Genomic DNA, 26486 nt, shown 5'->3' with positions numbered 1-26486 from the left:
TCCATTTGTCCCTTTTCCTACCAGCAGGTTTATTCTCTATACTGAAACTAAGGGCACAATTCTTTGTGACTAAGAAACCTCAGCCTGTGTTTTTGTTTGCTTTTTCTAGACTTCTGAATTTTTCTTTGACCATACTGGTTATCTTCTGTTTCCTGCTACATGTGATTTACATTGCTGTTTTCAATCTGGCTTGTAAAACAACAGCTGTTGTGTCCAAAAGCACTGAAGCAAGCTGAAATTAGTTTCATTTTTCCGAACCAGAACTTAGATACATTTCAGAGCCAAACAGGAAGAACATCACATCTCATATTATTTATTCCTCTGTGTATCACAGGTTATCAACTGACATCTGCTGAGTGCTTTGATCTGAGAAGCAACCGGGTAGTAGCAGATCAATACTGTCACTATTATCCTGAAAATATCAAGCCAAAGCCAAAACTTCAAGAGTGTAATCTGGATCCTTGTCCTGCAAGGTCAGTTGGCTTTAATTTTAAAGGAGACTGAGCTCTAAAGAGGTAAAATAAAAGGAGAATATTCTGTTGCTATTTCTCACAGTGACATTTATCATACATTATCACCTTCATAGAGCAAAGACTGATTTGATATGGTTGTTTCTTCCCCTCAGAATGTATTTTGCCTCATTAATTATTACCAAGTATGAGAAAACAAATTGTCCATGATACCATCCCCATGCTCTGAATCCATGTGCTGAATACATGTCTCTTAAGTGTTAGTGGGATGGAAAAAAACCTTTTTGCATGAAAATTATTGTCATCTCATTTAAATGAACAATTCTTATGAGGGTTTTTTCTTTTTTAATTTTCTCCTTAATGAAAACCCTGCTTGCATTTACGGCAGCTTTTAAAATGTAATGAGTGATTTTGTTCTAGTTAACAATGTCCTTTGGCCCTGCATGAAAGTCTGATCTCTGCTGCCCCCAGAATCACAGAATGGGTCAGGTTAGAAGGGACCACAGGCGTCATCTGGTTGAGCCTCCCTGCTCAGGCAGGATCATCCCAGATCAAATGGCACCGGATCATGTCCAGATGATTCTTGAACATCCCCAGAGAGAGAGAGAGACTTTGCAACCTCTCTGGGCAGTCTGTGCCAGTTCACTGGCACTGCACAGTAAAGACATTCTTCCTGGTATTAAGGTGGAACTTGCTGTGCATTCTTCCTCAGAAGATTAACAATAAAAATAGTAAGATCAGATAGTCAGATTTTTCGTGTATAAGAAAAGAAAGAAAACAACAAAAAAGACCAATCCTTTGTTGCACTGGTTGCCCTGAACTTCAATGGGAATCCATCTGCAGTCACTCAATAAGCAGCAAGCATTTATTTGTGCAATCTAGATCTTTTGGTCTCCTTGTGTGGCTTCACTAAAAGGTGGTCAAGCATTGCCCGGGAGACACTACAAGGATGCCCTAAAGCCATAAATCACCAGCTCCTTTCCATCTAGGCTTGTTTCTTACCAACTTTGATATAGTGAGTGCGAGCAAGTGTCACCTAAAATGTTGCTGTGTCACTTCAGATTGCTGAAGGTTGTCAAAGAGGAAAGATGCCCTGATGAGCAAAAGGATACGTAAGAAATCTGTGGGGATATGTATAAATCAACCTGACTGAGGATGGTTGCTGCCCAAACCAGATGTACCAGCTTTGGAGTAGCTAGGCATTATCATAGCAGAACAAATCACTCAAAGGCAAAGACAGGTTTTACCTATAGGAAGTTTTCACTGGAGTTTACTGACCTTTTTTGGAGTTAACACTCAGATTTCTTTGTCATTGAAGACACCTTTACCCACAGTGTACTGCAGTTTATATGCCTTTGCTCCTATAAGAACATTTGTTAGAGACAGATGTCAGTAGAGACCATGTATGATCAGGTAGAAGGCCAAAACATGAATGTTTCAGGAAAAAGAGTTTTGAAAAATATGAATCAATATGGAACCTATCTTCTAGAGTCACCTATGACAGTCTCAATGAGAAAGTAATTTTATGTAGTTGCTTTATTTTATTTTTTTTTTTTTTTTAATTCTAAGATGCTGGTTTTTTAAACCTACTCTTCTGGGTCAAATATGTAATTTGCCTCTGGAATTTGTGTGGTGGATAGTTTCCATACTTTCTCAATGATTTTAAATAACATATTCTCAAATGCTGCTGCAGATGACTGCATGGTACATGAGAGGAAAGAGGAAAACAATAACAGCTGGGCAGATGTCAGGAAGCAATTTTGTTTTATAAAAGACATAACAGGGCAAAGTTGTTGATATAAAGACCCTGAGGGGAGGGAGAGTCATTTAGAAATACAGCTATGCCATCCCAGAAGGACTGGCTTTTTGGAAATATCTTCACAGTCTGCCAAATTTCAAATTACTATTTTCAAAAGTGCCTTTGTAAAGAATTCAAGAATCAACAACTCAGAGGGGAAAAAAAAAAACCCAGAGGACATCCTTGGTAACTTCTGGATTCCTGATGACTTCTTGCAGTAGAGAAAAGGGTAGGTGAAGCAGAAACACGAGGTTAGAAGTATGGACAAGGAGGGTGTCTTGGCTCTGCAGTGTCTTTGCTGTGTGGGAGCTGCTCTGCTCCATCAGTGTAAAAGTTAATTTCTCCTGGCAAACTCAATTCCAGTGAGGCATAGCTGATTATGGTTGCTGACTGCTCCTTTGGTGAGTTAATGAATGCCACGGAAAATAATCATTGAAGACCATAGTGGCACTGAATAAAGGAACAGAGAGTGGTTGCTCTAAACACTAAACACTAAAATTTTCAGCAAAGGATAAGCTGAAAGAAAAGTTTAAATGAATACCACAAGTATTGTTTGAGCCTACAGTAAGTTGCCTCTTTAGGTTTTAGTGCATAGAAATGTTTAATTTATTGTGCTTACTATGGCCATAATTAGCAATATTACTGGCACCATGAATAGCAAAAAGGCTTAGTCTCAATAAACATGGGAAAGTGTGCGGATGGTTATTTATCAAACACATATAACTTATATTTATATGCTAATTTTCCAGGTTAAGTAGAGGCAACCACATATACCAGGTCAGACCAGTGATTTCGTGTCACAGAACACGATACACCATCACACTGAGTGCCTTTTAATCCCTACATAGCATTGCTTCATTCAGCCTCTCTTATCAAACCTGATTTGCATCCAGCTCATAATAACCAACAAGGTAAAGAGGAAAGATCTGTTTGTTTACAGTCCATTATAATTTTACAGCAGTCTGCCTTTGGCAAAAATAAATCTGTATGCATATTACCTACTGATGTAGACAGTAGCCAATTCAATCTAGTCCACTCCCCTTCCATGGGGCAAAATCCATCATTAGTATTTCGCCTATTTAATTAAGGGAAAATTTTGTACCTATCCAAAACTTCACAGACTGGAAGGTGTTTTAAGCTTTCATCTTTATCCTTCTTTCTGGTATATGTTTAATAAAAAATGAATGGATTTTTTATTTGCTTGCTTAGAGAAAAGGTTTGTTCAGATTTGACTTAACTGGATATGCTAAAAACTTACTTAGGACAATACTAAGGTACTATAAGCAGAAGATAAATTCACTTAATTCCAAGGCTTCCCCCCAAAAAGCAATTGTGACAAATGTGAAAAAGGCTGCTGTGCCACTCATCACTCAGTCACTCAGTCACTCACTCACTCACTCACTCACTCACTCACTCACTCACTCACTCACTCACTCACTCACCAGGATACTCTCAGTATTATTTCCAGATTTCATCTTCAGCTTTTAGGTGTCATTCCCAGCCATGCCATTCTGCATTTTTACCAGTCTCCCATATTTTTTTGCCTATTGCTGCTACATGTTAATGTGGGACTTTCTGAGTCACTAAAGGTCTATTTGTGTTTTTACCAGAAGATTTCAATGGCATATAAAGAATTCTAAAGGCAACTTCATCAAAGATTCTAAATTCATAAAGCAGCTGTCTAAAAAATTTTGTATTAGTAAGCCTCTGGTATAAAGGTTTATTTTTAACCCTTCAGTTCCTGGAGTTTGCCTAAAGTTTAATCTGTAGGCCTGCCACTAGAAATATTGTTTATACCTGTGGAAAGTTTTTTGGGGGGGAATCTCTCATTCCAGCAAGGTTTTCAGTGTCCATAGACCTGAGGAACTCTTAGACATACCCTATTTATGGAGTCCTCCAGTGATTGCAAACTCCTCTTCCTGCTTGTCAAAGTTTTTCTTTTAGCATTCTCATTTAAATATTGATATGGTGGTGGCAGAGGTAGGCATAACCAAAAACAAAATTTAAATTCAATTTAAATTTTAATAAAATTGTAGTTTTCAGTTGTTCATTTTCAGCTAATTTAGCAAGAGCACTGAAGTACAAGTAAAAGCATACAAAAGCCACCAGGAAGTTATGACCATTCAGAGTGATTCTAAGTAGTGAGAAATCCATAATATACTTGGCAATGTGAAAGCGGAGTTGTAGATGGAAAAGGAGATAGTACCAATGGCTATGTTCTGGTAGTAATAATCTGGGTTACCTGAGTTAAAGAGCAGGATCAAGATGAGCACAGATAATCCTAAGACTTAAAGAAATGCATTTCTTCTCAAGACAAAAAGTTGAAATGTTGACTTTTCGGACAAGGCAAAAGTAATCTAAATAATTCTAAAAAATAACTTTGTCAGAAGAGGTGGGGGTGGGCCAGGAAGCTCTTGTCAAGCACTTAAAAGATGTGAATAGCAGAGCAAATTCAGCTCTGAGGGGTCAATACATATTCATGAAACACAGAAAGAAAGGCAGAAAGGAGTTTACAGAATGCTTCCAATAACAAGCTGTAAGGTGGGAAAACATATCATGTACTGCTAAGGAGCATCAAATACAGGTATCTGTCTCCCCAAGATGAAATTACAGGAAGATTAGTCTGGTTTTAAGTCCTGCCAAAACTGCAGCAAGTCATTTACAGAGATTTTCAATGGATATTCAGTTGTTAAAATTTAGTACTTTAACTACTTTTCAGCCCATTCCCTCTTTGTATCAAACACTGCTCATCCAAACCACCACAAAATATTGAACTGAATGAAAAAAAATGAGATTTTTAGAAGCATTACAGTCATGCTTCTGGAAGGAAGCATGACTGTAATGCCTTCTGGTTTCGACTGGAAACACCTCTTTCGAACACTGTGAAGAGATTGGGTTTTAGCAGTCTATGGTGATGACAAACCATATGTTGCTTAGAATTTAAAATCTCTGCGCCATAAACAAGACATTTTCTAAAAGGTAAGATACTGTAATGCCAAACAGACATTCTGCTTAAAGCAAGAGGTTTTTTGGTTGCTGGCACAAAAGGATGGTGTTCTCAATAGTGTTTTTCATTTGTAAGAGGGTTTTTTAAGTATCCACTGACATACCACTTTTAAATGTTTAAGCAGCAGACACTGGCTTTTGCCAATCTGTAAAGTTCTAAGAGCATATAAAAGGACATATACGTACAATGTACATGGTAGTTCCGTTTCACATTGATAGCATCCAGAAACCAGAAAGATAACTCATACTGTAGCATAACTGAGAAGTACTGTTTCACTGCCTGCAAAAGTCGGCACTGAAACCAATGTTGCCTTTACCCGTGATGTTATTGTCACCTGCCCCAGCTCTGAAGGGAAAAGGTAATAGGTCCGCAGAATAATACTTGGGAGGCATTAACAGATGCCATCTGTTTGAGGGCCTCGTTAACTGTTTCTCAACTCAGAAAGTGTTCTTGTAGCACAAGGACACAATGTTATAGCGTGGCATCTTCAGAGATCACTGAAGTGCAGTATCACACACGGCCTTAGTGTCAGGATTTGAAGTATCAAGTGCAATCTTGATTGCATCACAGTATTGATGTCTGTCCAGTGATAACCGTGACTTTCACAGAGATGCTGGCTTGGATGTTAAACTGTTGTCTCTGGTGGTGAGCCCTTTCATGTGTTCCAGCACAGCCAACCCAAACTACTTTAACATTTCATTATTATTTGTTCACGCTAATAATGTCTTAAACATATTCCATTGCTTGGATGGCACAGTCCCTGCCATGCAGATCATTTACTCTCAGGTCTGACAGATTTCAGTGAAGCCTTAAATCTTAACAAGCAAGTTTGATCAGGAAAGAGGTGTAATAGGTGCAGCCACCTGGGTTATTGCATGGGCAGCCCTGCAGCTGTAGGATGTAGGACATCCCTGAAAAAACAGAGCCCTCAGCAGAGGTGGAGGCTGTGATCCTGCAGAGGCTGGGCAGCAGCACAGCAAGGGTGCAGGACATCAGCACAGGAGTGGCAGGCTGTCCCCATGTGAGTTACACCACCCTGAGGCACCTTGGGAGCAGATGTCCTTTCTCTCTGCTGGCTCCTCTCTCAGTTTTAGCACCCATGCCCCTGCTTGGCTCAACATGTTCTAACCTGAGTCTCATCAGCATGCAGGAGAGAGAGTTGGGAAAGGCTGGCCTTGTCAGAAAGATGGAGTCATCAGGGAGGTAGAGGAGAAAGGCACTTGAGCTTAAAGCTTGTCATCTGTGCTGAATCCAGTTAAGCCAGAAAAGGAGCAACTGGGGAGGAGTTGACCAAACTTGTCTTCCAACGAATGCAGCTGTGGAAACACATCCCAGGGGAAGGCTGAATGTTTGCAGAGATGGCAAATTTGATTGCAGCAGTCTCACCTCTGGCACGTGCAGCTCCTATTCCAACCATACACGTGCCTTGGAATAGCAATTGTGTTGAGACTGCCAGCCCTCAGGAGAAAAAAAAAACAATGTGCAGAATATATGATCGGACTTGTTGGTCTGAAAGGCATGGTAGATTGCAGACATATGAGACAGAACAGCTCTGCAAAGTAATTTGCTTTGTGCTCTTGCTCCTGCCAAATCTCTTGATGTTTTGTGAATGAGTCCTGTTAGCTACTCACACATATTTCAGTGAAGGAATTATTATTTCCTCTGCTCATATAGCACACCACCCCCTTTGCATTGTCTGGGTAATGTGCACTAAATAAACCCCGTAAAGTAGATCTCTTCCATGTTGTTTATAGGAGTATGATGGACTGATAGAGTCATGGAATTTAAATCACATTATCCCTTCAAAAACTAAGAATACACCAAAGTAATCTCTTAAGTTTTGCTTTTGGTTTTTTTGAAGTGTTAACTTGGTCTTAGGGATGTTTTTATGGAGCCCATACAAAAAGCCTCACACAAGACTAGCTAGAAAAGTGCAGATGGCATTAACGATACGATGACCATCTGCTCTTCTGTTTTATCTTTAAGACAATTCTTTTTTAAAGTCATAAATTAAACCATTGTGTATTATTGTGGGAGTCTTTTTCCTTGCTAAGACTTTATGGCTGTGATTCATTTTCTTGAAGCTGCAGAATGAGAGCCTCTGGCAGCCCCTCAGATATGGACAAATACAGAATCAGTAAATTTGTGCAGCTCAATACTGTTTACAGAAATGTAATTTTTGCATCAAAATTTTTGAGGGTCAAACCTTTCCAATTACAATATTACCCTAGTGCTTTGTAAATGTTACTTAATATTCAGAACAGTTTTTGATTATGGTACAGTTATTTCTATCTGAACAGTCTTGGAAGCAATGCACTCTAAAGCATGTAGACTTGGATTATGCATAGACAGCAATTTTTATTAGAAATAAAATTCTTTTCACTGCAATGAAGAAGAATTTTTCTGAAATCTGCTTCTTTCTTAGGCAGTAGATGCATTTGTAGTGTAATTATTTCATTTTTTAACTCACTGTCTTAACTCTTGTTCCCAACCACTGCTCAGCAAGCTGATGAGCTGGAAAGTGCAGAGAGCTTCAGCAGGGAACTTCAACAGCAGTAGAAGAGTCAGGAAAACAGCAAATTCCCAAAGGCAGGGGCAAAAAAACCCACAAGAAGTTCCCTTCCAGCTTCCTAAAATACTAGTACACAATTCCTCCCCATTCTGCAGATGTCTACCCATCAGGCTAAGTCTGAAAGGACTTGTTTGTAGACCATACTCAAAATGACCCATTTGTCTTTTCCAAAGTTTCCCAGTGCCAGAACAACCTCTCCTAGATTTTTAGATTTTTGTGAAAACAGGCAGCTCTTCGAAAATGCAAATATGCACACTCATGCAGAGGGATCCTGTGACTGCAGTGGCTGCTAATCTTAGAGGGAACTGTCTAGTCCCTCTCACACACTTCCAGGGCTCCAGCTGCTTCCCGCGCTTTAGCCGGAAAATTCCAGCACACTGACCTGGCGCTGACTCCTTGCTGAGGAAACACAATGGGATCCATTCTTCTATCTTGGACAAGTTATACATATAAAACCCCTGTTGACTAAAAGGAGAATAGACCCCTTTAGGCCTGGCCTGACAAGACTCCTTTGAATGCTCACAGCATTTTTCAGTGAGCTGTGTTGAGCTTGGAGAATACTTTCTCCCTTCCCCCTCCTTCACTCCTTCCCCCTTGCAGAAATCCATAGCAAATCCCTATCACCTCTTATCTGTAAAAGGCTCGCAAAGACCCCCTTTGTTCTTGACATTCAGTTTCCTCTCTCTTTAACTTGGATGGAGACACACTTTTTATCTTAATGCAATTCATGTTCACTTCTTGATTTTTCTGTCCACTTGCCCCATTCAAATACCCAAATGGTTTGATGAAAGTGATAAATGAGGTCCTCCAAAATCAGCTGTTTTATTTTAATAGATATGTCTGATAACTAGGAAACAACGTGGTTAAAGTTACTCTGAGCCAAAATTATAAACTGTGCAGACAAAATACGGTATTTCAGATCAGCAATTCAGTAGTTGCCAATGAGAAAAGTGTCATCCATCTCACACATAACTGGCAAGATAATATTTCAGATAACTCCTAATTTTGATGGATGCTATTGCTTTCTGTAACTTTTAGATGTTACATTGTGACACCACACCAATGACAGTTCAGCAAGGCAATCCAACCAGTTATGACAAAAAAATTCTGCCTGACATGTTAATCTTTTCTCAGGCTCCTTCTTGCTTTCAGGGGGGGAAAAAACAAAAAAAAAAAAAAAAAAAAAAGGACTGGACTCATTTAAGGTGAAGAGACAAGCATTGCAGATACAAATAAATTCTTGCACTGTGATTACCCAGATTTCTAATCCTGTACCCTGTAAAAGCAGAGGTTTTATTTGATGGGCAGAAACAGCCATAATATAGTTATAAAAAGGATTTTGTTTAGAGGTCTGCAGCAGATAGAAGTCCCCCTACTGGCATCAGTGACTTTGGATCCAAGTTCCAAGAATATATCAAGTATAGAAACATTCTTTTTGATGCTAATAAAAATGTACATTAGATAATATTTGGGTCACTTTTAACAATAAATTGCTTATTTGTCAAACAATAATATATTTATAAGAAAAAAGTAGTAACAACTGATTTATTCTTTGAATTACTCAGAAAAAGTAGGATGGGAGTATATTTTTTTATGGGATAACATCTTAGGTAAAATATCTTGTTTTGTTGATTTATAATACTGTAATGTAAAAACTTGTGTAATGTAATACAATATTGTAATACAAAAGTTGTATAATGTAATCATCTAGTGTTTATTTTATTATGTGTACCTTCTACTCAGAGGGTTGGCATTATTGTTCCTAACAGTGATGGATACAAGCAGATCATGCCCTATGACCTCTACCATCCCCTTCCTCGGTATGTAAAACAGTCAACCAAATGCTAGGCTTAACAAATCTATTTGTTTTTCTTTTGTTCTTCTCTGTGCTTCTGCTTTACTCTCAGGCTAAATAACCAGACCTGCTTCTCTAGACTCTTACAGATTAATGTAGAGATGTTCAAGTGCTAACATGTTGTAATGAATTCTGTCAATGCAAAACTGAAATTAAAGCCTATCTGAAGGAGAAGTGCAGATTTATTAAGTCTGTGATCCCTTTGTTTCTACCGTTCCTCAACCCCACTTTTGCTTTTCTCTCATAACTTTCCTATTCTTGCCCTTTACTCCTCTCTTAGCAGAACTCTAATCTGTGGCTTTGTTAGGAACCACAAGATTTTTCTCTCCCTCACCTCCATTTTGCTGTTTCTTGCATGCCTATAAGTTGTGAGATTTTGGGTTTTGACCACATTAGTGTTTAGTGATCCTAAACCATGCTAATACCTTTCCCAGGGGTAAAGTTCATTGGCTTTTCTAAGAAATAGGTGATCAGGGCAGGAATAGGATCAAGAACTGATTTTATCATTTATTATCTCACAATTAAAATGTCTTTAATATAAGAATCAAGATTCTCATGGAAATAATCAGATGAGTAATTATTTTTAAAGCAGTGAATAAGACTGTTGATGATGAAAAATTTTGATAGCTGAAGAATAATAACCTCTAGGTTTTGAAACACTGCCTGGACATGCAAAAGTATTGTGCTGTGTTCTCTTCTTCATTAATTTATTGTGTAATGCATTATGAAATCACAGAAAGAACCCTCCAGACAAATTGATAGTCTCCTCCAGGTGAGGAAACAACATCCATCCAATTATATTGATGCCTGATGCAGAGAGTTTCAGCATCAGTGTAAAAATGTAGTGTGTTCACACTCCACAGTCTCCAGCCAAAACATGGACCAACCTCCAATTTAGAATGAAACTATCTGGTGTATTTAAGCTACTTGAAATTGCTAAGGTTACCTAAGACACCTGGAAACTTGTCCCAAAGACTTCAGGAAACTTCCTGGTGTTATCCATTTTTAAGGCTAGGAAAAGCTGAGCCATCAAATTTTGAGCCAAGAAAATTTTGCAGTTCATGAATTTCAGTTTGGGGCCTTTTTGTGCTAGGTGTTAGTGCTAGTAAGAAACCTTAGCTGTATGTTGGGAAAGTTGTTCAGAAGAGCCACAGGAAACACATTTAAGTAGAAGTATTCCTAAAATTACAATTTTGTAAAATATGTGGCTTATGACCAGCACATGATGATGGCTGTGCATGGTGTAAAACTTGTTCCACCACTCCCAGTGGTAAGTCACAGAATTAATCATTGGCTTTACTACTCAAAACAACTTTTAATTTAAGCCAGTTCACACTGAGTTTTATGGTGCTACCGGACTGTAGCCAGGTGAGGGTATTGCTAGGTATGCTGGAGCTAATGAGAAGATTGTGGGCTGACATGATGGAAAATTAGAGAGAAAGATAAGCATTTTTCATTTTGCTCGGCAATCTTGGGGATCCTGTATTTGTTACTTAACAAAAATATTTTCTTTGTTTTAAGTGAGACAATAAAAGTCCTCATCTTTCACTTCTCTTCCTTCTTGTCTGAAGGAGGAAACAGGTGGGGTGTTTTTCAAAAAAAATTGTTCCTTAAGGTCAAAAACTGAAATCTTTTGACCAAAATTGTTGTTTCAAACAGTATTTGTAATGTCATTATGAAAATGACATTTGCCTTGTGGAATATTAAATGATTTCATGAAATGTTTCCAGGTGGGCAGAACACACATACTTCTGTACTTCAGTCATGCACAATAATATATAGGAATAGCCACACTAGATCGTGGGAATGGTCCCACATCCAATATGTGACAAAGGCTTGAATATAAGAGAGGCAATACCAGATATTTTGTGTGGACAGATATGTATATGAATAAAGTAATACATAGCTTATAGCATATTCATCACTAAAAAAAGGAATATTCTCATAAGTATACATAACTTTTCAGAACATGCATATATTGTTCTTAGGAATTTTCCTCACATTCTCAATGGCACCTGTAGAGAAAAGATGGCTTCTCAGCTTATCTCACTGCCTTAACTGTAAGGAAACAAGATCCACCTGGTTTATCCATCTGAGGACACGAATCATACAAATATATTCACATTTTCTTTTTGATAATTTCCTCTCATTTTTCTTTCTTTTTTCTCTTCTGAGTTGCTTGCTTGGAAAAAACACTGCTCTTTCCCTTTATGTTCTGCAAAAGGGGCATCAGTCTCACAGCACACTGAGTTTCCTGTGATTTGTTGCAAAGATTCCCCAGAATATGAGAAATTATGAAAATATGATAATCCCATCAATTCAAAAAAGAAAAAAAAACCAACTAAGTAAAAAGTATTTAGATTTTCTGTGGCACTAGTAATTGGATTAGTGGGAGAGAGGAGATTTCATATTATTAATGGTGGTGTAAAAGACACCAACCATGAGCATGCTTTGCTGCTGTGGACACCTGTGAAAACAAATACATGATTAATTTTTACTGACGTTACCCCGGTAAAAAAACTGAGCCGAGCCAAGCTAAACCAAAAAAACCAAAACAAAACAAACCACAACCAAACAAAAAACCCCATACAAACAAGCAACCTTGCAGATAGCAGTTTATGCATTTTGGGGGTACAGGTGGGGGTGGGAACAAGAGGGGTTATGTTTCCTGATGCCTCTTTGTTTTCCCAGATGGGAAAGTACACCCTGGACTGCCTGTTCCTCATCCTGTGGAGGGGGCATTCAGAGCCGCAGCGTCTCCTGTGTGGAAGAGGACATTCAGGGGCACATCAGCCCCGTGGAAGAATGGAAATGCATGTATACTCCAAAGATGCCTGTTGTCCAGCCTTGCAATATATTTGACTGTCCAAAGTGGCTTGCTCAAGAATGGTCTCCGGTAATCAGTTTAGTTTTGTTGGTTTTGTGTTTAGCACACTAGGGAAAATATCTTAAATTATACTTCAGTTAGGTTTTGGAAGTTAGGGCATTTACTGTTTTCTCTCATTACCAACATCTCTGTTTTAAATTACACTATTTGTCTAACTGCAAAGTAACCATTCAGGAAAAATATATTAATAAGATGAACATGAGTAAAGAGAATGATGGAAAAATAAATCTGCTCTGTAACATTATTTTGTGATCTTCTGCTAAAAATAGACTGGGAATGTAAGTGAAATGCACAAAAACCCCACCAATAAGCTTGTAATGGTATTTCTGTATTACAGTATTTCAGTCATAAATTGAAACTCAAAATCCCTTAGAAATTTCAAGAAGCATATAAATCTGTATATGACTCTGCTCTTTGATAGCTGTATTTATCTGTCTCTGACTTGCCTTTCCTTTTCTATGTCTATGAAATGTCCTTTCACAAAAGTAGTCAAATATTTTAACTTTGTACATAAAGACTTGGCTTGAATGTATTTTCTCACCACCTCAGTTAGAAAACAAGTAAATTGTGCTTTAGCAGCTAGGCTAGCTTACCTACAGATGAGGTGTTCTCGACCAATTGTAAAGTGTTTGCTGATTTTCAGATGAAAGCTGCTGTCCAAGAGCAAAACAACATTGGTAACATCCATAGTGCTTCCAGCTGATTAGTAGTTTTGATCATCTCCTGTACAACCAATTTTGAAACAATCTGTGAAGGGGGTAAAAGTTGATGAACTGGAGCAAAATAAATTACAAAAAAAAAAAGAAAAAAAAAAAAAAAACTTAAGAAAGTTTCTGAGGGAAGAAAGCCTGATAGTTTCCCATTCTGCTTGGTGCTTTTTTCCAGAATAGCTGAGTGTAATCCCTGTTGACGCATAAACCCCAGTACTTTGTCCAAGCAAAACAGAGTGGCTCCAAATGAAACTGACAGGGTGTTACTGAGCATATCCAATATGGGACAGATGGCTAGGAGCCAAGTAGGCAACATTGTGAAAGTGGCACTGCAAGAGAAGTCCAGCGGCAAAATGTCCAAATCAAGTAAATGTTCTGAGCAAAAAGGCAAAAGTTTCTGTCAATTTTACACTTTATCTATAATTACCAAATATTATGAATATTTTATTTTCAAGTTTGGGTGTTTCTGCATCATGTTTGGCTCTCTTATGTTGCATATTCCCCTTATATTTGTCATTGCTATGTGTGACTTTTTTTTCTCCTTTTCATTTTCTCCTTTCATGGTTTTTTTTTCAATCCAGTGCACTGTGACCTGTGGACAAGGACTCAGATACCGAGTTGTCCTCTGCATTGACCACAGGGGGATGCATACAGGAGGCTGCAGTACTAAAACAAAGCCACACATAAAAGAAGAATGTGTTGTACCCACTCCTTGCTACAAGCCCAAAGGTAATGAGGCAAAATGTTTCTCGTGAATTTTTCAGGACTCTTTCACGTTCAGCTGTTTTGTTTTGCTGATGGCATCACTGTTTCCACCTGCACCTGAGTTATGATTTTGCACCTGTCTGTTCCTGTCTGCCTACCAGCAGCTTGGAGTGAGTGCTGACCTCTTTTGTATTGCAAGGCCTGGGCTTTTCGTAGTTAATTTGTGGTCCAGCAGACTAAGCAATAGAAATCTAAATTTGGCTGTATTTTCACTGTTTACATCTGAGTCAAATGCAGCAAGACACAAAAGAGATCTTGTGTTGCAAACCGTCCAAAACTGACTTCTGCCTAGAAGGATGCAAGGCCAGCTAGGAAAGCTTTGCTTACCTCTACCTGTCATGAAGGAGTCATCAGGGAACAAAGTAAATTACTCCTTACTGGAAGCCCACCCTTGCAAAAGCATGACATCTTTACCCCTCATAACATCTTGTGCTGCCCTTTGTGGCGCATACACACCTAATTTCTGAATGCAGGCAGTTACTTCCTTCTTCCATTTTTCCACGTGGAATGAAAAGTCCTGTGCAAAGCTTGGTGTAATTTGGTTTAGTTTCCCTCCTCATCTTTGTTCTGCAACACTCTCACAGTTTTCCCTTCATAATGCCAGGTGTAATGCTTGAATATCTGTATATCTGAAGGCTAAGCAGTGGTTTCAGAAGAGTGTTGGACTAGATGGTGTCCAAAGATACCATCCAAACCAAATTATTCTAGTTTTAGGCTAGAAAATTGTCCTTTTTATTTCACACAACTAGTGTGAGAAATTTAGGGCAAAAGGGGTAATGAACCTTTCATCTACTGAATGTTTTAGTCCTATACTGGTTTTTTTTTTTTGACAGCTAGACTGACACAAAGCAGAAAACAGTCTTCCTAGTTGACAGAAGCAACAAGGCAAAAAGTGTGCAAGTTGTTCTTCTCCTAACACACTCTGCAAAAAAGAAAGAGAAGGCAAATTTTTCATATAATTTATTTCATTTTAGTTTATTCCAGCCCTAAGGCACTCTGTGTTGCATCAATAATGGGAAAAATAGGATGTCACTGTATTAAGAAGTGATTTTCAGTTTTTATAAAGAATGCATATTCATCTAACACAACTTTGTATGTAATATAAGTGTTTTTACTGGAAATGTTTTAAATGAAAATGTTTTAAAAGAAAATATTTTACTTTAATCTCCAAAGGTAAAATTTTCTCCTTAGCTTATGTTAGAAGTGCTTTTTGTTCATTTTTCTGACAAAGCATACTGTACAACATCAACATTTCCAATCCTCTAACAAATTTTACAGTGTAGATGCTAATTAACTATACCTGTAAAAAAAAGGAAGGTTATTTAAAAAGCCACAAAACAGGCTATGTTATACAAGAATTTTGCTTTTTACAAGCACTTGCATCTAAGCAAAAAAAAATCACATAGGTAAGATATGAATTTTCAAAACCCATAAAACAAACTGTAGAACATAGAAATATTTCCTGCATATTCTGGATGATTATGAAAATATAGATTAATCTAAGAGCTCTGATGACATTCATCCTTAAATGGCACTAATAGGATAGATGAAGAACTTGGAAAGCTGTTTTTAAGACAGAGGAATAGTAACTCTATTATTGTCCCTCTTTTTCTCAGTTACTAACTTGCTCCGAGGAAATTTGCATGACTAAAGTTGCAGTAGCTGTGCAGTCAAATTGTAGGTGATTCTTCCTCTATGATACAACTGAGAGACAGAAAATTTCATGTGCATGTGTGAAATGTTCTGCAAAATAGAGCCACAGAAAATTCCTGACTATTCTGACCTGCTCCTGTTGGCGCGTACAAGTCCATCCTTACACAAACCAAAAAGGCTTAGGTGATTTGTGAGAAGCAAATAGGTTTGGCTCTGGTTCTCCTCAGTCATCTGAGTCTCACTGCATTTTGTATTGTTTCCCCTGATCCTAGCCCGGAATGTTCTGCTGAAGTGCAGAGCTCCTTCTCAGCCTTTAGTGCCAAATTTGCCCTTGCTTATACCCCTGTAGAGCTAAAACAGCTCTGCTGCCTTCAGCTCAACTACTCCTCTCTGACCCTGCATTAGAGTGGAGTTTGGCTTGCAAAGCAGCACGGCCCTGCATACCCCAGAGCAGAGCAGAGCAGCTCATTACTCTGTGTGCACATCCCGGAGAGGCAGAAAAGCAGCTCCACTGTTTTCCATCAGGAATGACAGAAAAAGTATCAAGTTCATTTTTTTAAATCCACGTAGCTGATGAACTGATAAACGGAGTTGAAAAGCATAGCTCGGTCATTTAATTACAGTTTTCCTGTTTGTTGAATCACTCATCAAAGGAGGATCTTCTTTATTTTTGTAATCTACCAAAACCAAGCTCAGCATGTCTTCTGACATGCAGAAATTTAAAAGTAGACACAGGTATGTCGCACATTTTGCCTTGTGTGATGCAGGCCTGTTACACTTGTAAGTTTCCCTCCAAAAAAATACTTTCCAAAGTGCCCACTTTACAGTCCCACTGTGTTGTCTGAAAGGGGACAATTTCAATTTGCCGGTCTGGTTTTAGGCTACTATAGCCCTTCTACCTGCAGCAGTAAAATATTCTGGCCATACAACACTGTAAATGATATAGTCCAGGTGATTAAAGAGTTTTTTCTCTCCCCTGTGTTCTCCTTTCTCTTTCTCCTCTTTTTGCTTGGCCCCCATGTGTGTGGGGGTACCCATACAATCACACCCATGCTTGGTGAGCACAGGGAGGGTGGCACACACAGCAGTGTTACCACATGCTTCCTATTTTCACATGCTTGCGTTTGCTCCCTAGAGAAAGTTCCTGTGGAAGCAAAGTTGCCATGGTTTAAGCAGGCTCAAGAGCTGGAGGAAGGAACAGCCGTATCTGAAGAGCCCTCGTAAGTCTCAAAAATCTGATTACAACAGGTTCTGGTTATGTGGTCCTGAGAAGCTGTGGTTGCTCCCTCTCTGGAGGTGTCCAAGGCCAGGTTGGATGGGGCTCTGAGCAACCTGGTCTATGTGGAAGTTGTCCCTGCCTAAAGCATGGAGAGTGGGAGCTAGAGAATCCCTAAGGTCCTTTCCAATCCAAAGCCCTCTGTGATTCTGTGTTTCCATGTGGGAGCCCAGGACTTGCGCAGAACTAGCTGCCTCTCTCTCAATCTCTTGGATGTATTTGGCTTCTGCTACAGAGTAAAGGAACCCAGCCCTGTGGAAATCTATGGTCTTAAGGCTGTATCATACTTAGGTGCAAAGAGACAGATTTCAAGAGGGTAAATGCAGGTTTAATTTAATCAAATAGGCGTATTTTATGTGAGAGCATTACAAGAGTACTATAATAAAAGTGCATCCACCTATGTATTTATGTTCTCTAGTACCACTATATCTTCACAGCTTGGCATCTTTATTGATTTTATCAATACCCCTGTGAAGCAAGAAGCAAAAAACAAAAGCAGCCAGTGATTATTCCCTTTTGCCTTTTTCCCCAAGGAAAAGCATAGTAACAGCAAAAAAAAAAAGGATAAATTTTACCAGAAAATAAACTAAATCACATAAGCCTAGAGCAATGAGACTGAGATATTATAAGTATTCTTATGTTTTATTGTAAATACAAAAACTTATATGTTTTTGTCTGAAACTGTGATAAATCCATGCTATAATTGCAACTTCTGTACACAGTGTCCATCAATATCCAATTCCTTGTGTCTGAGCACATGGCATTTTTTATTACAACTTCAACTATGTATTAGATTAAGAAAAGATAAAAATGAAAAACATTTTTATGCAATATAATTGCAGTTTTGGCATAATTAACCTTAATTGAAGTAATTAGAAACTGGACATTGCCAGTGAGCTGGAGACATATGTAATAAGTCCTCCAAAAGAAAAAAAATATCCAGCTGCCATATGTATATATACATACATACAGACAAATATATATATATAGAGGCATTTATGCACACACATGCACACACAAATATAAATTCATATCTTTATATATATTTGTAGCAGCTATCACATATAGCTGATCTCATAGAATAATGAGATCTTTAACTGCTTCCAGAGTTCCACAGACTTTATAGGTTGATTAATTCAGAGTGAAAGCCTAGAAAATTTGATATTTTTGGATATACTAATTTTTCATTTGTAAAGTGCATTTTCTAGAGATTTTTCTCATGGCTATACTAAATTACTTAGTTAAATGTGCATTTATCAACCTGCAAATAATCCTTGGGAACATACAGAAAATAGGAACAATACTGATATGCTATTAGGTGGTCATATTCAGAGTAATTTTTTACACTAAGAATTTTTTTTATCATTTTTGTGAACAAGGTTGATTGCACTGTAGAAAAGGAGTGTAGGCATATATATGTTTGTGTGTGTATGTGTATATACATATATGGGTATATGTAGCCTTAAGTATTAACAAGAAAGGATTTGTAGAGAATAGGCATAACCTGTTGTTTGTCATGATGCATATTTTAACAAAATATTGTGGAAAACATTACAGGTATATTGTGATACTAAAGCAGTCCTTGAGAGATCTAAAGGGAAATGGATTAAGAATTTCAAATTGTTTCTAAGTGCAGTTATGTCACCTCTATACTTTATGCCACTTCTCTGCTGCATTGGAGGCCATTTTCTGCAAAGACTGCTGCATTTACTGCAAGGCTGCAGTTGTGCCAGTGGGATGCTCTTATTCTCATTCTGGACAGTGGGCAACAGTCCAGACTAGATTCAGTCTGCCATGAGGTGACATTCCTACGCTTGTTTTCTCCCTGCAAGGCAGACCTCTAGGAGTATTTCTAATCTTTATTTTAGGCTGATGAGAAACCTAGATAATATAAGTTCAAGTACAGATTTTTACATCTGCTGACTAACAGGAAAAATAAAGGGCACGAAGTCAAGGTCTTCACACAAGCTTTTCCAGAACTCAGAGATGCCTTGAGTTTCCTTTAGAATGATTATTGGTGATAAGGCATGAGACAGGAAAAACAAATAAAAAATTAGAAAATTTGTGCTGGAAGAACCATCCATGCAATCCCCATTTGTAAACTGTAACATCCATCTGCATATTGTTCTATAAATATCTAATCTCTGTCAGGAATCTTTAGCAGCGAACTTCCACCTAAAATTGGTTTTGGTGCCTCACTATTAACATTGTTTTTCATTAATGTCTGATTTTTAACAGTTACTCACTTTAGGTCCTGATTATGAGATTGAAAAACAGTGTGTAACAATATAAAAAAGGAGACAAAACATTTAGAACACACCAAAGTACAAGGGACAATCAGCTTTGGGCCAGCTTTCATTCAGTTGATTTCAAACACACCAAGAGCAAGGTGTATTCCCTGATAATGCACTTTTTGGCCAGTGCTGCTGCAGCTGGGCAGAGACACAATGTAATACTCCACGGCTCACCACTCTTACAGATGTCAGGCTACCACCCACTTATTTTGGCTGATGAATGATCATATTATGGCTGATTAAATGACTTTCCTATTCACTCTGTGTTGGAGCAGCAATTACCAGCTCCATTACTCCAGTTGGGCAGACGTTCATTCTTTTCCCTCACTTCATCTGAGGCTGTGTCCACCAAGTCCCTGAGTGCCCCCATTCTCCTCTACAGACAGGGCCATTCTTTGTAGCCAGTAGACCACTCTTCCCTGACCACTGTGACCCTTTCTCCCTTATTCTTCTTCAGAAAAAGAAAACAAAGCTCAGCTATAAGCAATTCTATTGTCTTTCTCAAAGCATATATTGAGAATCAGCATATTTCTTCTATGAATTGAGTTCTCGCATTTGTGAATCTCTGTTTTAATGTCTTCTGATTTTTGTTACTTTCTATTGAATATTATTTTGGTTATTAATTGCACACTATGATTTATAAAGCTACAATATTTCTCACATACTATCCTTCCACCTGTAATTTGTGATCATTCTCAGATATGTGCTGCCAGAGCACCAGATGCTGCAATTTTATTCCATCTGTGTATAATGCCTTCCATAATTTATATCTCCAGGAATTTCTAATGCAAACAAGTCTTACAGTTGAATTTTGTCTGTATATGTCTGTCAGTTGTCTTCCTCTTCTCTCAGTAATGTCTGAATTTATTACTATTAACTGATTCTGACAGAGGTATAAAATTATCACAGAGAATTTTATTCCTCTGTCAAAATTGGTTGATGTTCTTCAGGAAATTCAGTGGAAGTTTTCTACACGTGTCACTGAAATAAAAGACTGAGTAAAATTCCACAGTTGAAGGAAAGGTTTTAAAGGAGTTCAGTCCTTTAAAGATAGAAAAGTATCCACTTGGGCATTCAGTCTTCTAACGTAAATCCATGTTAAATATTTCTTTATTGGTTCTGCTGCTCAAAGAATTAATCACAACCAATTTAGCCACTTCAAGTCTAGAGGGAGTAGTTATGTTGGGGTTGTCTGACCTAATGCATGCCTAAATGGGATCAATTAAAAATTAATTGCTGACAGAACTACTATGAAACGTTTCATGTTGGTAACAAACTATTGTAATCTATGTCAGCACAAATGTTTAAGGTGAGGCCTTGCTGTCCTGTACATGTTGTTCTCCTATTGCTGTCCATCCCTGAAGTGACCATTCACCAGGCATTAGAAATGTTAGCTGAGGAAGGAGCCACTGTTTCTTTCTGTCTGACCTCTTCCTCTAGAATTCATTACACCAGCACAGTGCAAAAGCCAGAAAGAATAGCAGATGTGATTAAAAAAGCATGGGGTTTTCTATGTATAATGAGATTAGGTTTACGAGTAGTGGAGGGTTTCTTAAGAGATTTCTAACTTTTGAAAATGCTTTTATATGTTAACACCATGTCCAGCTTGTAATATACTGCTATAAACAACCCTGGTGCTAGCCATAAAAAAAAAGGTGGGGGGGGGGGAATGGCAGATTGATGGGGGAGTAGGCAAACAATAATATCTGGATGCCAGATGGCACCATCATAGTGATGGGGCCAGTTCAGTAAAAAACAAAGGGAAACTCCTGACATGCATTAGCAGAGGTGACAAAGCCCTCAGGAAATTGGATATGGACAGAGAGACCAGTGTGGCAGAGGCACCCAATATCTCTCTCCCACTTTTCAGTAGGTATTTATGTTTCTAAAGACACATAAGCTATTTTAATTTGATTTTCCTTATGGAACAGTTTCCATTGTTCCTTTATACCTGGTTCACAGGTTAGTAAGTAAGTTTAAAACTTCTTATTCCAGCTGCCCTGTAAAAATTGAGCATGTTCTGATTGTTGGATTTCCAAAAAAAACAAAAGGTAGTGAGGACATATAGCTTTATCTACTGAGCCACTGCTTGTCCACTTTAGATTCAGAGAGGGAAAAGGAAGAATCTTCATGTTAAGATCTGATATACATGGTTGGTCAAAGGGAAGGTCCTCAATGCGTGCATTAGCTAAGGATTGCTATTTACTCATTCAAGGACCCACTACACACAGTCACAACTACTTAAGATTTATGTTCAGGGCAGGAACAGTTATGGTTCCCTGTGGAGAAAGGCAGCAGTGAATGAAATGCACCAACAGCATCGAGTAAAGAGATAAACCTGAAGGAAAAGTCATATTCAAGCAACTTAAAAGAAACTGTAGAGGGACTGAATGGAATCACTCTGATTGGAAGTGGATCTGTGCAGCTGCCTCCAGTTTTAGTACTCTTACAGATGGAGCCTGATATTTTATTGATAAGTGGTAATGACCACTGTTTCACATCTCTGACACAGCAGCTATACAGGGCTGTTATGTGAGCATCCTGTGGTGTTACCCAGGCCTCAAAACCTGTGAAAAGGTGGTGTTTCCTTAAGGAAAAGGAGGGGTTTGCATTTCAGCTCAAGACAAGGAGTCTGGAAGTCTGTGCTTAGTCCTGGATCTGTCACAGAAAATTCCCAAACCTTCAAACAAGCCACTGAACTTTTCATTTCACCAGTAGTATCTGAGTTTAGAGATCTCAATAGATGTGTGTCTCTGCCTTAGAACACCAGTCCCACTGCTATGTGCATGTCTCAAAACCTCAGGCTTATCTAAGCCATGGACTTAACCAATGGTGTTTTAAAACAAGCAAATAAACAAACAAAGCAAGAGGGGAAAAAGCAACAAACAAAAAAAATTAAGCAATAAAAATTAAGGGCAATATGTAATTATGTAGCAGTGAAGAAAATTAGCTATTTTTCTCCATAGCTCAAAGCACACCAGTATATATACACTTGGTTTCCTTCATAAAATATTGCAAGTAACCATGTCCTAGACAGAAGAGGCTGTTGCTACATACATCAAGAGTTTTGAAAATCTCTGAAACACTCAGCAGAGCTCTTTGTGGGTCTCACTCTGAACCCACTGTGAGCTGCTGTGAAAGGTCTCCCACTGTTGAGCACTGACATTGTGTTCTGAATTCTCTTCTGACTTCTCCAGTTACGTGTATGTTTTCATATGGAGGGGAATACACATCAGTCCTTAATTGAAGGAATGAATTATTGCCTTTGTCTTGTTTGTTAGGTTTGTTGTTAGAGGGACCATTATTACACTGGGATTTAATTAAACAATATGGAATGACAACTGAAACACCTCAATCATTTCCCATTTTCTAAAAAAGTACTTTTCAGTCTATCTATTTCACTACTTCCATTTTCCATGTAGCTCAGAGGTTGGCATATAGAAGTGCCCAATGTTGAGCAGTGGAAGATGAGCTATATGGACAATATACTTCAAATAACTTCAAATCCATGAATTGTCTCCTTTTTATTCATACACTTTTTCTGGTTTGAGTTCCCCATTTAGCAACATTTGTCATTAATGACAACACAAAGATATTTGAAAGCCTTTATAATTTTCTGGTGTTAGAATGGTGGAAAATCCAGAAACATTGTATATTTATGTTATACATCACATTACATAAATGTTCCATTTCTAATGACTATTACTATATGGAGATTTCTTTGCAGGGGAAACTTTAATGAGTTTCCCCTCTTTTTTCTGCTTTCAACTCTTTTGATTTGGCTGATTTTCTCTTTAGCAGCTAACAGTTATATTAGAATTAAATCACATTTCCAACATTAGCACTTAAAATGTAGAAATTGGGCCTAGGTAGCTTAAAAAAAAAAACAACTTCCTGCAGGTATTATTTTCATGATGAATTGCTGACTCAGATGAAATAATATAATACCTTACATTTATAGATCAAGCCTCATTTCAAAAAGGATCCAGTCTTCTTTAGTAATGTTCTTACTTTTCTTTTGTGTCCTCTCCCTTTTTTCCCATGTTTGTATGTATGATACATATAATGTGTAAATATTCCAAGTATTTGAAGTATCTCTGTTTTTCTAAATGAATAATTTTAATACCTTGAAGAATATCCTCCCTTTTGGTTTGGAGTACAACAGTTCTTCAACAAAGCAAAGTTACAGAACCATTTACAGTGTTCAAAAATATAAGACAGCTTCTGATGAAGACCAGGACCATTTTTTTCCATAATTTGGTTAGCATTTCTACCTTTCAGTTTACCAGGTTAAGAAGCTGAACATTTCAGCTAGTCAAAATACCCAAGTCATAGTGGCTGATGCAAACTGCTTAATCTCTGGCAGGAGATTTTCTGTATCAAAATAGAATTTCAGCAGCTGCAGTCCTTGAGTGGCCCACCTGTGCTGCTGAAGGTAAAACCCTCTCAAAATGGAAGATATCAACTTGGAAACACGACTGATATTTTAAGTTAAAATTTCTTATGAAAATGGAAAAAGTTTGCGTCATTAGTTACCCAAAAGCTTTGCTCCTAAAAGAATTCTCTCAGTCTTTGTAGCAGCAATATAAATATTTTCAAATTTTACAATACTATTTGCAATTAATTTCTTTCCTTTCTGTTACTTTCCATGTATAGTGCTAGTAGCAGATGTCAGGTTTATAACAGGATTTTATAAAGACCCACAAAAAAGTGGATAAATAGATGCATAAGACCTGCTCCAAAAGACTGTGACGTTCCAGTCAGGGATTCTGATATATACATCCTGGGAAAACACTAACTTCCCTTTTAGGTTTTGGATTTTTTTTAACTTCAGCATGAAGGGAAAGTCCTTTTGTCAGCAAGAGAAAGGCAGGGGATGAAAAGGAGAAGAGTGTAAAAATATTTTCAAATATGCTGATTCCAAAACTAAATACCCCTTTTCTTCCTATCAAAACTGTTCATGGGATTCCCAGGTAAGAAATGAGTTTTTCAGAGCTCCAGATCATAGTAGAGACAGGTATATTGCCTTTACCCCTGGGCAAAGCTGTCCAATTTTGGTGTGGCCTATCAAAATAAAGACGAAGATGAATACTGTCAGTGACAGCCAGGTTTCCACAAAAAATACATCCCAAAAGCTGAGTTGGCAGAAGCAGACAGATTCCAAACACTTGTTGTTAATGAGGGAGTGTTATCAACAGGGATTGTTCTTGTAATGACCAGAGAGGATCAGTGCCAGATCCAGCTATTCATTCATTTGTTCTAGTCCATGAAGTATAACTACTGCCCTTGCCTTAGAACTTGCCTGTGGCAGAAAGTTTTGAAGAATGGCCAATGGAGAAGGCAAGACAGTCAGATAAAGTTATCTAAATTACGCTGTATTCATAACTTCAGTGCTCCAGTACCACTGACATCAGGTACCAAAGCACAGGTATTGCAGCTTACAGAGTGCCCTGAAACTGTTGTTTCTATAGATTTAGGGATCAGCTTAGTTAAGTATGAGCTCAGCAAACAAGGTGCAACAAAGTAGTAATGATGTGGTATAGAGTTGGATGTGGATCTTAGGCTTGATAACGTTGAGTAAAATGCTAGTCCAGTAAAATGCTACAGCACTGACGTTGAAAAAGCAGTGACAACACAGAGAAATTGAGAAATTATTCCATTTTTGAGGAAAATAATGAGAGATGGAATTCAGTCTGTTTTACTGTAATGACAGCTGCAAAGTGCTTTTAATAAAATATTCACAGACTTCCAGAATGAAAAATTTGGAGCAATATGAGGGTTACTGATCAGTAAGATAAGCGCAACAGATAAAGAAATCCACAATAGAAATTAAATATTGGTTTTTTTTTTTTTTTTAATGAGAGAAAGGTAAATGTCCTGTGAGAAAAAAAAAGTTTAAAATGTATTTAAATTTTTAAAAATTTTATTTATATGAATTTTAAAAGAAAAATAAAACAACAAAGAAAAGGCTTAAGAAATTATGAATTCTCTTCACCTTCTGCTAGCTTCAAATTAAGATTTAGAAACAGTTCCGTGACACAAGAAAAACAATTTCTTTCCACAAAATTATTTTCCATGTAGTCCTGTAATTACCTGATAACAGCAGCCTGCTCAATACTTACTCCTGAAAAAAAAATTAGCAATTAAGGCAAAGATTATCTAGTTTGAATACTTGAAAAAGGTAGCTAGTGGGATCACCATGTACATTGGGCACTTTGGGAGATTTCTAGATGCCTTGCACTGAGATGTTTCAGGATCAAGGTGAGTGTTACAAGGGTTTATCTTATGTCTTAGTTATGAGGACCTCCTGAGCTGTCAATAGGACCTCCTGTGTGTAGTTTTTAATAAATATATGATGAGATGAAGTACTTGTTTTTCACTAAATAAAATTTTACCTGGATAGGGCTATCCTGCTTTTGCTTCCCTGGCAACTTGTGGACATAACTTGCCTTGCTCTCTTCCCCTCACAGCTTTATTCCTGAGGCTTGGTCCACCTGTAGTGTCACCTGTGGAGTAGGCAGCCAGATGAGGCTTGTGAAATGCCAGGTGCTCCTCTCTTTCTCTCAGTCTGTGGCTGATCTGCCCATCGATGAATGTGAAGGTCCCAAACCTGTGTCTCAGAGAGCCTGCTACAGTGGTCCCTGCAGTGGGGAGGCAACTGAATACACCCCAGAGGAGACTCAGCTTTTGTATGGCAGCTTGCAGGAGTTCGATGAGCTCTATGACTGGGAATATGAAGGCTTTACAGAGTGCTCCGAGTCCTGCGGAGGAGGTAAGTGCAAAATGTTTCTCTCCTGGATTTGTTTTCCTTCTTCAAGGGTGTTCTTGGTATTTAATACCCACAGACATGCTGCTTTGCTATGACTAGTTAGAATCATGGAATTATTCTTTCATTTAGGAAAGAAATAAAACTTCAAAATTGTTGAGTCCAAACATATTTGAAAAGGCAAGATAAGAAATGCAATAAAATCCCATGCACACCACGTATTTTAGCCCAGGACTTCCAGATCTGCGCTCAGACTCTCACTAAGAGTGCTCAGTTTATCACATTATTTTTTTCCTTTATAAACTGATCACCCAAAGGCAATCACCAAAAAAAGCTAAATGTTAAAGGGGTCTGGTGGTAGATGTTAACAATCCCGTATCATTTTTAGTTCTTATCTCTTGGTTTGCTCTGTGCAATCAAAAGCATATGGAAA

General features: G+C 38.0%; 1 protein-coding gene across 2 annotated transcripts in view; it reads left to right on the top strand.

Annotated features, from left to right (window-relative positions):
* ADAMTSL1 (ADAMTS like 1) overlaps positions 1-26486 on the top strand; it is a 392370-nt gene that overhangs the window by 292161 nt on the left and 73723 nt on the right. For both annotated transcript variants that reach the window (XM_050987189.1, XM_018918349.3), the window contains 6 exons: positions 335-473; positions 9617-9667; positions 12394-12598; positions 13881-14028; positions 16853-16937; positions 25758-26059. In XM_050987189.1, the coding sequence (XP_050843146.1) occupies positions 335-473; positions 9617-9667; positions 12394-12598; positions 13881-14028; positions 16853-16937; positions 25758-26059 (930 nt within the window). The remainder of the gene's footprint in view (positions 1-334; positions 474-9616; positions 9668-12393; positions 12599-13880; positions 14029-16852; positions 16938-25757; positions 26060-26486) is intronic.

This window comes from Serinus canaria, chromosome Z (assembly GCF_022539315.1).
Source record: "Serinus canaria isolate serCan28SL12 chromosome Z, serCan2020, whole genome shotgun sequence".
NCBI lineage: Eukaryota > Metazoa > Chordata > Aves > Passeriformes > Fringillidae > Serinus > Serinus canaria.
Note: the sequence above shows the minus strand (reverse complement) of the source record. Positions and strands in the feature narration are given on the sequence as shown.